Source organism: Myxine glutinosa, chromosome 13 (genome assembly GCF_964187855.1).
Source record: "Myxine glutinosa chromosome 13, kmMyxGlut1.1, whole genome shotgun sequence".
In the NCBI taxonomy this organism is placed as follows: domain Eukaryota; kingdom Metazoa; phylum Chordata; class Myxini; order Myxiniformes; family Myxinidae; genus Myxine; species Myxine glutinosa.
Genome location: NC_136273.1, coordinates 74,386,212 through 74,398,946, shown reverse-complemented (window position 1 = coordinate 74,398,946; position 12,735 = coordinate 74,386,212). Strand labels below are relative to the sequence as shown.

The following is a 12,735-nucleotide window of genomic DNA, read 5'->3' as shown; positions in this document are numbered from 1 at the left end:
CACTTTCACTTCCTGCACGAGTTTGGCCTTTGTGCATGTGTTCAAAATATTTTCCCCTTACTCGTGAAGATTTTATTTCTCTCAATTCTTTGCATGTTTTGTTTTTTTTCTTCCCAACAGCTAACTGGTTCCCACATGCAAATACCATGGAGAAAGAAAAAGGAGAGAGAGAAAAAAAAAGGCGACCAACGTGCACACCGAGGCTCCTGTTGGCAAGACCGGATGCTTTGTTTTCTTTTCCCTTTTATTCATTCGGCGCTATATTGTAATTATTTTGCCAGAAAAGATAAAGAACGTATTTAAATGATTTCTCTGCCATAACCTCAAACACACGGGACCTTTGGGACCACAGTGGCTGCCTCCTCAGTAGCTTTGTCCACGTGTGTCAAACTAGGACCCAGACGGGGCATTCCTCCAGGAAGCGCCACGAGGTAGCAGAAAGGAATCATGGCCGGTGAGTCCCGCGTGCGCTCGGCCGCCTTGTACAGCTCGCTCGCTCTATTCACGGCTCTTCTGTTTACATTTGTAAAACGACCTTGTGGACACGATGGGTGCTTCTGTCCAAATCGCAAAGCTATGCACGTTTGTAAACCCGATTACCCCTCCTCCCCAACCCTTCCACTTCCAGAAGGTTTTAATAAATAGTCAGATCATTTTTCCACGTTGCGTTCCGTAATCGTTATGCCGCCCCGATTTCGCCTTCACCAGCTCGATCGGTCCGTTCGGTAGCGGTGAAACGACCGACGTTCGATGAATTGTTTTCAATACCTCGACGTTTGCGAGATGCAACTTTTAACTTGTAGCACGGAAAGTGTTTATTTTATTATTTTGCACAAGTGGACCAGCATTGGTTTATGTTTTTCTCTTCCTAAGATGCAAGCAATGGTTGGGGTGACCTGCAGCGTGTACAAGGAATGAAATATTTCATTCTGTTCCTTTTTTGTTTAAACCAGTTTCTTCCAGAAAGGAAGATCTTTGGAATTTTTTTTTTTCTGCCCCTCGAGAGCAAAGCTGCTGATACTCCCCCTTACTAACACCTTTTCCTTTACCTTAGCACTATCCTAAGTGGAATACAAGACCTTGTTTTGTTTTTTTAAGCAATTGCTACATTCCTGTTTTGAATACATGAAATATTGTTTCCACTTTTGTTTTAAGGTTTTGTCCAAAATCAGAATTGATTTTTTTTTAATCATGGCCAAAAGAAAACAATAGACAACCTTTTTGCATTGTGGTGATGCTGCCTGTAGTTGTTGACATCTTGTATATGCGATACAATTTTATTCAGACAAATTTAAATGTGAAGAACACAATAACCTTAGAAGGAAAAAAATTAATTAATATTTCTGTTCCCTTGCCATTACCCGATCCCCACTCTTCCCTCACTGTGCGGACCTCTCTGAGCCTTCATCGGATGGCTACGCCATGTTATTGCGAAAACCATTGTCCGCTCCGAGCGCTCGTGTAGCAAAACCCCCGGAACACGAGTGGGGTCGCACCGGCTACTCCCCTCGTACAACGGCCTCGGTCGGTGCTGGAGAGGAGACCGGTCCATTTGTAGCCTTTTGTAAACCTTAGAGGTGTGCGTCGATTAACCGTGGCCTTGTAGCTTAAAAAAAAAACCCGAATATAATTTTTCATTTCGAGATGCAAATGAAGGTAAAATTTTACTATTCACTGGAAATGTTTGAATGTTTGTTTTTGCTAGTTTTTATTTAAGTACAGCTTTGTGTGAAGATTATCACCAACGCAGTTCACCTGTTATGCTCGTTTTGTTTTATTTTCTACGTTAACCTGCAAAAGATGTCCGGCAACCTTTCAACTTTGCTCTCCAAACCTAACTGTGTACACTATAAAAGGCACTTTTCCACAATAGCCTGCTATTTACTTTTGCTCATGATATTACCTCAATCATTTCAAAGGGAACAAAAACATTGGTGCCATTGATTATTTACCTATCTTCTTGTCACCACTTTTCCCAGTTATTGCAAAACATAAGTTCTGGCATAGGAGTTGAGATCCTTGATCATCTGGTTAGAGGGCATTCTGGGATATGTTAAATTGTTTGAGGAGCTTCTCCACAGTCACAATCGATGAGGCCATTTTGATTGTATCCCCACTTCTGCATAACGACGCTGTAGCAGCCAATCATAGTCCTGAAGTGACTGACAGCCAAAGCCAAGTTGGTGTTGGCTGAAAGGTTAAGGAGGCTGGCTTTGGGTCCAGAGTTTGTGCCCCTGTCAGAGATGACTCAACCTGTCATCCTTCCGACTTTGGCAAAATAAGTGCCAGATGACTGGTAATGGAGGCATTGCATCAGCGGCAGCCGTGCCCCCAGAACATGATGCAACAGCTTTCATAATGGTCCTTGATCTGGCTTTGTGCTTTCAAACATTCTTCCCAGCTCTGGATGTTTTCCTGATACCATAAGCAATGTTTAGGCAGCCTCCCTTTATGTAAAATTTATAGTAGTTGTTAACCTCAACGTTAAATCCCAATGAGCTGGGTTAAAATAATGCAGAAAAATAGTCCAAGGAAATGAAGAGAACCTGGAAGTTGAGTGCAGACAATCAGAGCAAATAGTGAAAGGAGAACTTGAGATTTTATAAGTGAAATTACGAACGGATGACCGAACAGCCGGAGTCTACTTGGGGTTTGCCGACAACGTGCAAAATCTCTCAAAAGATAAACGGAACACGATCAAATACCAGGACATCAAATCCTGCTCTTCTGTGATCCCAAACAGGTGGACAGCTCACATTTGGACATCAACATAAATAAGATTTATAACCAACAAGATAAACGAGGTGACATTTTTCTTTACCAATTTATTGCAACAGAATGTGTATTTATCAGCTGATGTTGATACCTTGCAGTTTTCCCAAGAAACATTCCCAAGGTGAGTCGTCTCCAACCCTTGAAATAGATGTTTTGGAATTACATGACCGGTTAACTTTCGGCCTCACAAATCTGACTGCTTTAACCCTATCTGGGCTGCGTTATTTTGATCAGCAGCAAATAAGCTGTGACTGGTGAATCAGCGGCAATTTGGGAGTTTAACGTGAACTTTGAGGCGGAGAATTCTACCTCCCCCAAGCCAGCCCAGATGGGGTTAATCCTCGGTGCATAAAATGCTTTATCAAAAGCCTCTGGTTCTTCAGCAAGTAATAATCTATACCATAAAGGAGTGGTAAAATTCCCCCATCAAGCAACTCTGGTCCTCAACAGCTTTGGAAAGGCCCTTCTGTGCCCTTTTTCATCTTCCTGTGTGTGTGGCTCATGGTCATTCTTTCCAAACATTCAATCTGCAACAAGAAAAATTTGGGATTTTAGACTCATAATGCAAGTTTTCACATCTTATTATAATAGAGCAAACGTATATGGTTCGCTACGTATGTATGTATGTATGTTTATATGCGACGAAAACGTCTTCTTCAAATAAAATTACCACCCTCTTAAATGCGTTAAGACTGCTGAGACCCCTCAGACCTTTGATGACCCTTTAATTCCCCCAAGACCCTTCAGATCACCAAGACCCCCAAAGACCCAAAATACCCTTCAAAGCCCTGAGGCTCAAAAAGACCCTGAATACCCAGAAGACATAAAACACCCTGAAGACCCAAAAGACACCGAAATGGTCAAAGATGCCTACCCCTCTGAAACGACGTGTGATGAGGCGCACGTAGCGTGCCGAGTCACGCGAGATTAATAAATACATCAGTTCCCTCACAAGGAACTTCAATGCACTTTAGGCTCACCAGGCCCATGTAATGGTTGTGTGTTTTAGCCTTTATAAATGTTGAGCAAGGGAGAAGACGTACCATTAAAAAAAAAAAGTCTGACGCAGTTGTGGATCAAACTTCCACCCTCCCAGCCTCAGCAGACACTAACCATTACATCACGGAGTCAGGTGATGAGCGTCAGGGACTGATGCTGAAATTACATTTTTGACCAAATACGTTGCTGTAAACCAGTTTATCCTTTGTCCGAGTTAAAGTCTGACATGGACATAAATTAAAGGTTGGCATGAGACACTGATGAAGCATCATTGTGGAAAGAAGAATGCAAGAGGCATTTCCACATAACGGAGGTATGAAGCAAGATCAGTGTTAAGGGTCATTGCTCTTCCTTCCTGCACAGGTGTGTGATGTTGATGCCACACTTTGCACTTCCTTCCAGACACACGTAATGGTTAGATCATCCACTGAAGTGTAGGTCAGTGGTTCAAACCCAGGCCACATCACACCAATGGCTACAAATAGCATGTGCTGATTCCTTGCTTGACAGATTTAGAGCTCGGACCAAACAAATGCTGGGAAGACTATGGCGAACCACCAGTATAATCCTTGGCAAGAAACTGCTTTGACAGCACCGACGCTCCGTAAAGACGATGGGACATCAAATTGAGTTACATGGTATGGTTTTCCTTTTACGTCATTCCTGTCCAACTTCCCCTCCCATTACATTACACTTACCCACCCCATCGTTTTTCCAAACTTCTCCAACCTTGTCTCTTATCTGCCATAAACACTTTCACGAGCCTAAATCTCAAACTGAACGGCGCACAAGACAAAAGGTAGATTGGGGTAATTTGAAGGGTGACAAAGTAACAATCCTTTATAATGCAATCGAGTAGTCTTCATGCAGCAGATACACAAAAATTGTGCATTTTATGAGAAAAGCATGAAATTTTTAACATAGTTAGTGCATACCATAAGGTTTATTTTCAGATGTGGAGGGAAGTCAGATTTGACCTCTGAGAACCGTGAGGTCAGATCCAAAATGGCCACCAGTCCACCGAGTCTAATGTTCAAACGCGCTTAATTTTGGAACCAAATAGTGCAGAAAAACATTATAGGTGTCATTTCCAACTAAATTGGGGATGCCCAGAGGGGAATGATGCTTTCAATGAACTCCGAGGCATGCCAAGTGAGGTCAGTGAAGGCTCAATGTTACTGCTCAAGCGATTTGTGGTGCTGATGTATGATAGAACCAATGAGAGCACAGAAGTGAATGATGCCAGGAAACAGCTCTTCACACAGAAGTGTAGAACTCTAGAGAGAACATTCCTCCAACCCAGGCAACACTCAAGTAGCACATCAAGCGCACTTGCTACCAGGCCAACTGTTGTAACCAGGCATTGGTCATGGATCCAGAGATGCCAGACCCACCTGACTGGGGCTGGACAAAGGAGACAACTGGGTGGCAGCCTCTTTGGACCACTATTCCTGAAGCATCAAAATCGTGCCATGAATTGATCGACTGTGGCTGCAAGAAAGGGTGCACTGGACGCTGCAAGTGTGCCAAAGCTGCATTCAAGTGCACTGCACTGTGCTTCTGTTCTGGAGACTGTTCGATTTAGATGATTACCAATTTTCATCATTGCACTTGATTTAATGTAAGCTTTGGTGGACATACTTGGTTAACTTCAGTTATTTTTTCAGAGGTTATTGCATCATTCCTTGCAGTGTAAACACTTTTTTTTTCATCATTTCTGATCTTTGGGTGTTCTGTACCTATCCCTGTACCTGAAAAAATAAAGTTTTAAAAGTTCAAATGAACTTTTTCCAATAGCAGTTCCAACTGCAGTATCATAAAAATAGATATTTAACGTAATTTGACCTTGACCGTGACGTAAATGCATGTCCTCGAGTTCTGGCGATCTCAAAAGCATCACCAAATGAATGGGCATCCCCAATTTAGTTGGAAAGAAACCTATAAGCGCGTTTCAACATTAGACCCGGTGGACTGGTGGCCATTTTGGATTAGACCTCTCACGGTCCTCAGAGGTCAAATCTGACTTCCCTCCACATCTGAAAATAAACCTTATGGTATATACTAACTATGCTAGAAATTTCATGCTTTTCTCAAAAAATGCACAATTTGTTAAAATATGAGAGCTTATCCGCTGTACTGCACATCACCCAATCAACACCATCCCTACTGTGTAGCATGGATGGTGGTGGCAGCATCATGTTATGGGGCTGATTTTCATCATTTATCTCTGAAAATACAAAATCTAGCTGTCCATGCACGCACGCTTTCGAAGGTAAGTAATTTTTCACAATTGTGTTTTTGTCAAAACTATCTTTCTTTTGGTGTGTGTAACTATTGGTGTGTCTTTAATAGGATTCTCGATGTTGGTTTTTCATACCTGTGTACAGAATCGTCGGTTAGTTCGTGTCGCGTATTCTGAGGCCTAGTGTAGTACTAGTAGGCTACCGTGTCCGACCTTGGCTTGAGGCTGTTTTTGGCTCAGCGGTTCTTCGATTGCACTACAATTACTTTTGGTCTCTGTTTTTCCTGGTCTTTTCACCCCATACTTCCTTGTTTTAAAATCTCAAAAAAACAAAAACAATTCCTTCTCTGTTCTTATCCGTTTATTGGTTCTTATTTGTTCGTTCGTTCTTCGACCACGTTGTTCGTGATCACGTTGTTAAAAAAATGTTTAAACTGTCCCCTGAAGAACTGTATTCTGTCGTATACCATAACACCTTTTTCTTCTTCTATAAAAGGATGCTTTTGACTTGCTCACCAAATCTATTCATTCCAAAAAAAAATGCCATCTCTTACAGTGCCTCTTTTATACATTCCCTAAACTCTCCAGCACTCCACCCATCCTTCAGCGTCCTCAAACGTATTTTTGACTCGAAGGTCTCAAGAAACTCATTTTGCAATAAATGTTCGTTTCCCATTAATCGGACACAATTCAAAATCCAATCTCACCCCTCCCCTCCAAATCTTCCCCATCACCCCTTCCCTCCAAAACTTCATCACCCCCCCCCCCCCCCTTCAAAACTTCCCCATCACCCATCCCCTACAAATCTTCCCCATCACCCATCTTTCAAATATTCCCCCTTGCCCCTCCCCTCCCCTCCAAATCTTCCCTATCACCCATCTTTCAAATCTTCCCCCTTGCCCCTCCCCTCCCCTCCAAATCTTCCCCATCAACCCTCCCCTCCAAAACTTTCCCATCACCCCTCCCCTCTAAATCTACCCCCTTGCCCCTCCCCTCCAAATCATCCCAATCACCCATCTTTCAAATCTTCCCCCTTGCCCCTCCCCTCCCCTCCAAATCTTCCCCATCACCCATCCCTTTCAAATCTCCCCCCTTGCCCCTTCCCTCCTAAACTCCCCCCCACACCCCTCCCCTCCGAGACTCTCCCTCACTCCTCCCCTCTCACCCCTCCCCCTTCCAACTTTCACCTTCATCTCCCTCAACCTTCTGCCTCACTCTTCCCCCTCCTCAAATAACACCTCACTGTGCCTCACCCAATCACCATCAAACCTTTTGTCCGCCCCATTCTTCCCTTTCTCCAAGCTATTCTGAAATCTCTGACACCTTCAACAGCTCTCCCTACCTCTTCCTCCTCTTCCACATCTTACCCTACCGCTCCCTCCCCGTTCTGTATCCGATGCTCCCCCTTCCTCTTCTTTAACAGTATGGACCTCAAACATCCGGGACCTTCGCTCAAACTTGACTGATCTCTCCATACAGGTTGCTTCTGACAAACCAGACGTGATCTGCTTAACAAACTTTCCTCCTTCATGATGTCTCTGATTCCTTTATCTCTCCCAGGTTACTCCCTCCTCCGGTATGATAGACCTGAGCCTCGTCCTGGAGGTGGGGTTGCTATCTTTATAAAAAAAACTCTTCCTCACTCACCCTGCACTGCCCTCTCTCCACCTCACCCCCAGGAATACCTTTGGCTACGGCTTCCCCTTCGCTCCCACCTTTTGTTCATATGTGTGTTGTACCGTCCACCAAACAGCGATGACTCCATCCTCATCTCACTGTCTGATAATATGGACCAACTTCTATCGACCCATCCCAACTCTCTCTTCCTCATATGTGGTGATTTCAATTGTCACCATGCCAGTTGGCTGGGTGTGGGTTCCTCTCTCACCAGCCATGGCTCTTCAGCAAAGGACTTCTGCGACTCACACAATCTGTCAATTTCCCAACTCGGATCTCAGTCAACAGAGCATCTTATCTTCTGGACTTGGTTATGACTAACTTCCCTCAAAATGTCTGCTGCTCTTCTGCTCCAATCGGCTCATCTGATCATGTGCTTGTTAAAGTGGACATCTCTCTGACCATTCTCAGGGAGCCTCCTCAGCATCGACGAGGCTGGCATTTCACTCAGGCCAACTGGCACGGTCTTCAAGCAGCCATCAATCATCTGGACTGGTCTCCCATCTCTACCGCCTCTGACATCAGCTCATCCTGGGAATTCTTCCAAAGTAAATTGCGCTCTCATGCACAGATTTATCCCATCTCGTCTTCAGTTGTCATACCCTTCCTCCCGTCCATGGTACACGGAATCTTGTGGTGAGGCTATTGCCCAGAAACGACTTGCTTTCGTCTCCTGGAAAGCAAACCCAACGGAAGGAAATCTCATTTCCTTTCACAAAGCCCGAAACAAGTGTGTCCACCCTCAGGAGAGCCAGAAAACAATATCTCTCCGTGCTCAGGACCGAACTCCCTTATCTGTCTCCCTCTTCCAAATCCTGGTGGCATCTGGTCAAATCTGTTTCTGGTGTTTGTTCCCCCTCCATCCCCTCCCTCACCTCAAACGGCCACGCGGCTGACTCTGCACGTGAAAAAGCTGAATGCCTCAACTCTGTGTTTGTCTCTAAATCTTGTGTCCCAAACCCATCCCTCTCTGTACCCGTCGTACCCAGCTGCTCTTGGACTCTGTGCCCTTTCCTTCTGACAAGGTGGAAAAGCTTCTGTCAACCCTTGACTCTGATTCTGAAACTGGACCTGACGGCATCAGCCCACGGGGCCTAAAATCCTGTTCTTCCGCTCTTTCACTCCCTCTCTCTGTTCTCTTCACCCTCTCTTTTGCTCAAGGTCATCTGCCATCTGCTTGGAAATCTGCCAACATCACTGCTTTGCACAAAAAAGGTGCAAAAACAGATCCCAGCAACTACAGACCAATCAGCCTTCTCCCAAATATCAGCAAAGTCATGGAATCCATCATTGCTTCAGATATGAAATCTTTCCTCTTCTCCAATGGCTTGATCTCTGATCATCAATTTGGTTTCAGACCTGGTCACTCTACTCTGGACATGCTGCTTCTGCTTTCTCAACAATGGATGGAGGTCCTCAATGCCAAACAGGAAATTAGAGCTGTCTCCCTTGACATATCACGTGCCTTCGTTACGGTCTGGCACCCCACTCTGCTCACCAAACTCTCCTCTTTTGGTATCAATGGAAATCTCCACGCATGGCTGGCGGACTTCCTCTGTAGTCGTAGTCAACGTGTGGCTCTGAATGGGTTTCTCTCATCTCTTCTTCCTGTTCAGGCTGGAGTTCCCCAAGGCAGTGTTCTGGGCCCTGTGCTTTTTCTGTTCTTCATCAATGATCTCTCTGACTCTCTTGAAAATCCTCTCCATCTCTTTGCTGATGACTCTACTCTCTGTCGCTCCATTCTTCATCCCTCAGATCGGCAGTCTGCAGCCTCCTCCCTCTCTGCAGACCTGGACACAATCACAGACTGGGCAAATAAGTGGAACATGTCTTTCAATCCTGACAAATCTCACTCTTACGATGTCTCTCCGAAAAGACCGACTGGACAACCCTCCCATCCACTTTCTGAATAATCCTCTCCAAGAAGTTCTGTCACTCAAGCTTTTGGGTCTCACTATCTGCCATGATCTTTCCTGGGAAAACCACATTTCAAATCTGGCCTCCAAAGCCAGTCGCCGACTGGGCATCCTCCGTCGTGCGAAGTCCTTCCTTGTGTTACGGATACCGGCCCTAATTATGGTGGTTCTTGTTATCATGGTTGATTCTAGATGATGCTTATTGTGGTTAAAAGGGTTAAAAGCGCTCCTGGTAAAATGTGGCCGGAAATCGGATCGTGACCCGGAAGAGATAAGGAGGGGTGGGAGAAGAAGCGGCGGAAGATCGTGAGCAGACGTTTCTGATTGCAGCTCCGGACCGAGCAGTCAAACGTACAGTACAAGGGAACTTTGCCTCCTTGAAAAGAAGTCCATGCGATAGGAGATCGCCGGATTGCTGCGGAGCCTGCGTAGTCGGGTATCCTTAGAGGTTGCCGAGTATCCTTACCTCCAAACCTGAATGCGAGAGAAAGCCATCCGCCATCTTCGCCACGCGCACAACCGGCAGTGACCAGGTTTTTGTGTCGCGTCGGCCGGGCGTTATTCTCCGGTGGCTTGCCGGGGACGGCTGTACAAGACAGTGGCTTTTGGAGGGTTAATGAGGAGACTCGCGGATTGAACCGCAACCGTGTACGTACCAGAAATCGGCTTTGGGAGGTTTCCCATTCTACCGCTATCGTGCTGGGGATTGGACCACGTGACCTGCGGGTTGGTTCGATCGTCTACGCCTCCACTGATTGGAATCGGAAATTGATTCCACGATCGCTGGAGCGAATCGACGTCGCCTGGGAGGAATCCAGAGACATTTGGGAAAGGGCCGTGAGTTTGGGGGTTAAGGGACTCAATAAGGTGGTGCCACCTATAGATAGGAATTATATGGTGAAGTGCTGTACTAATTGGGGTCGTGATTCCTGTGTGGGATTTATAATATATTGTGGTTTGTTCGTAACCCTTGGTGTGGACTCGTTATTGATTGGCTTGTTTTCAACCAAGGACAACACATCTTTCTGCTGGGGACTTCCTCGGGGTTCGGAGGTTTACCGAGACCAGAGGATAGAAAGACTCCGTAACACTTGGCACACCTGAGCTCCTCACCACATACAAGGCTTTCATCTGCAGCTCAATGGAATACTGCTCTCCCCTCTGGGCTGGTGCTCCTGCCTCACACCTAGCTCATCTTCATGCTGTTGAAACCAAAGCATTCAGAATCATTGGAATCTCCCGCGATGAAGCTAACTCCAAGGGCCTCTCACTCACTCACCGCAGGCAGGTTTGGTGGTCTTTCCGTCTTCTACCGACTCCTCTCTGGCCTTGCCCCCCCCCCCCCCCCAGCTCTCTGGGCTCTGTCCCGCAAATATTCCTACAGGTCGCACAAGATCTGCCTGCAACCCTCTTATGGTTAAACTGCCAAAATCAAGACTCTCTGCTCACCTTTACTCCTCTTTTCTCCCACCTCTGGAACAAACTCCCTCACTCTCTCCACCCTCCAGGTCTTTAAAACAGCTGTTCACCACCATCTCTTATCTTCCCCCCCATCCAAAACCTTGATCTTTTCTACCCCCGCTAATTTCACCCCAATTCCACTTTTTTGAAATACCAACTTCTGTGCTAGAAGTCATTGGTGTCCTTGTGTTTTATACTTCTCCCACCCCCCCCCCCCACCCCCCTTCCTATGCCTCCTCCCCCCAAGCCCTCTCCCTCCCACACATCTCCCTGCTCTCAAATGTTGTTTGTGTGCTTCCCCTTCTCTCCCCATCTTGTCTTCCGCTCCCTCTTTTTATATATTTTGTTTGTCTGGTTGATTTGTTTGTGAAGTAAATGTTAGCTCTTTCACGAGCCTCGATTCAGTATATAAAATACCAGTATATACCCTTTCTGCATCACAGGTGCCCACTTGCATAACTATCAATTGAATCCAAGAGGAGCACGGATCAAAAAACTATTCGTAAAGGATAAGTGATTTTATACTTTAGGATTAACAAATCAGAGGAATTGAATGAAATGAATGAATGATCGTTTTAAGGCCATTTTCCCCGCTAGAGCAGGGGTTAGCCTTGCGGGCCCCATGACAATCATGGTTCCCTGTTTGAGGCAATGTTTTTATGGCCGGATGCCCTTCCTGGCACCAACCCTTCGTCGCCTCTTACGATGCGCAGGGATACGGTGTACCTATTCTAAACCGGGGTACACACCGGGATCATTCATCCCAGCAAGCTGGTACTCAATTTGCCGACTTTGGAAGGATGACAGGCTGAGTGAACCCCCCTGGTGTTAATTTAGCAATCGACCGGGATTCGAACCCAGGATCCTAGGATCCCAAGCCGGCACCTTAACCGCTAAGCCAACACCAGGAATTGAATTGAAGAGGAATTGTCTGACTAAATAATATACAATAACATCCTTTAGGTATCTTAAACCCCCCACGATCCGAAAGAGGTTTTTTTTTTAATACATGGTCTAGGATCATGAAAGCCAGGACAAAGGAAACAAAGGGAGCAGCAGGAGAAAAGGGAATCGCCAAAAGCAGGGTGGAGGGAGAGAAGGGAGATGGAGACGGACAAAGGGATGCAGAGGTAACTGAAAATGCAAGGAGTGGACAAGATGGATACACACAACATTTTGAGGGAACAGCAATCGGCAATTCAGCAAGTAATCGAGTCATCTTGGTTAAAATACCCCAACTCTAAACTTAATCGTGCACCTACACTTCCAAAATCCACTGGAACAACTGTACACAGGAGATTAACAAAGCCAATCAACAAATGAGCAACTTAGTTCCTCGATTATATCGAAGAACACATACATCGACCATAAGGCCACTGGCACGTCAAACCGTGCATCACGATTCCAAGTGGAGGAAATGCCAAAAAATCATCTCACGGATTTATAAGTGAGAGGTGAGCGCAGCTTTTAGGGACAGCAAGACCCATGGAGAAAGGAAAAGAATGAGGGAAATTATGCTTTGTCGGGCCTCAACCACAAGGCGGCGACTTTTTAATTCAGATTGCCATTCGTTCATCGAATGTGCACGACACCAAATGGGAACAGTCAACAACCTTGCTATTTGCCGTTCCCACTTTTACTGCTCACCAACGTACAAACCCACCA

General features: G+C 45.6%; 2 protein-coding genes across 4 annotated transcripts in view; one reads left to right on the top strand and one right to left on the bottom strand.

Annotated features, from left to right (window-relative positions):
* The window catches only part of LOC137412123 (rho-associated protein kinase 2), a 79,108-nt gene extending 77,238 nt beyond the window's left edge, over positions 1-1,870 (top strand). For both annotated transcript variants that reach the window (XM_068097389.2, XM_068097391.2), the window contains exon 34: positions 121-1,870. In XM_068097389.2, the coding sequence (XP_067953490.2) occupies positions 121-124 (4 nt within the window). In that variant the 3' untranslated portion in view covers positions 125-1,870. The remainder of the gene's footprint in view (positions 1-120) is intronic.
* Positions 1,871-2,805: 935 nt separating this feature from the next.
* Positions 2,806-12,735, bottom strand: part of RIOK3 (RIO kinase 3) — a 37,067-nt gene continuing 27,137 nt past the window's right edge. For both annotated transcript variants that reach the window (XM_078767666.1, XM_068097393.2), the window contains exon 14: positions 2,806-3,302. In XM_078767666.1, the coding sequence (XP_078623792.1) occupies positions 3,219-3,302 (84 nt within the window). In that variant the 3' untranslated portion in view covers positions 2,806-3,218. The remainder of the gene's footprint in view (positions 3,303-12,735) is intronic.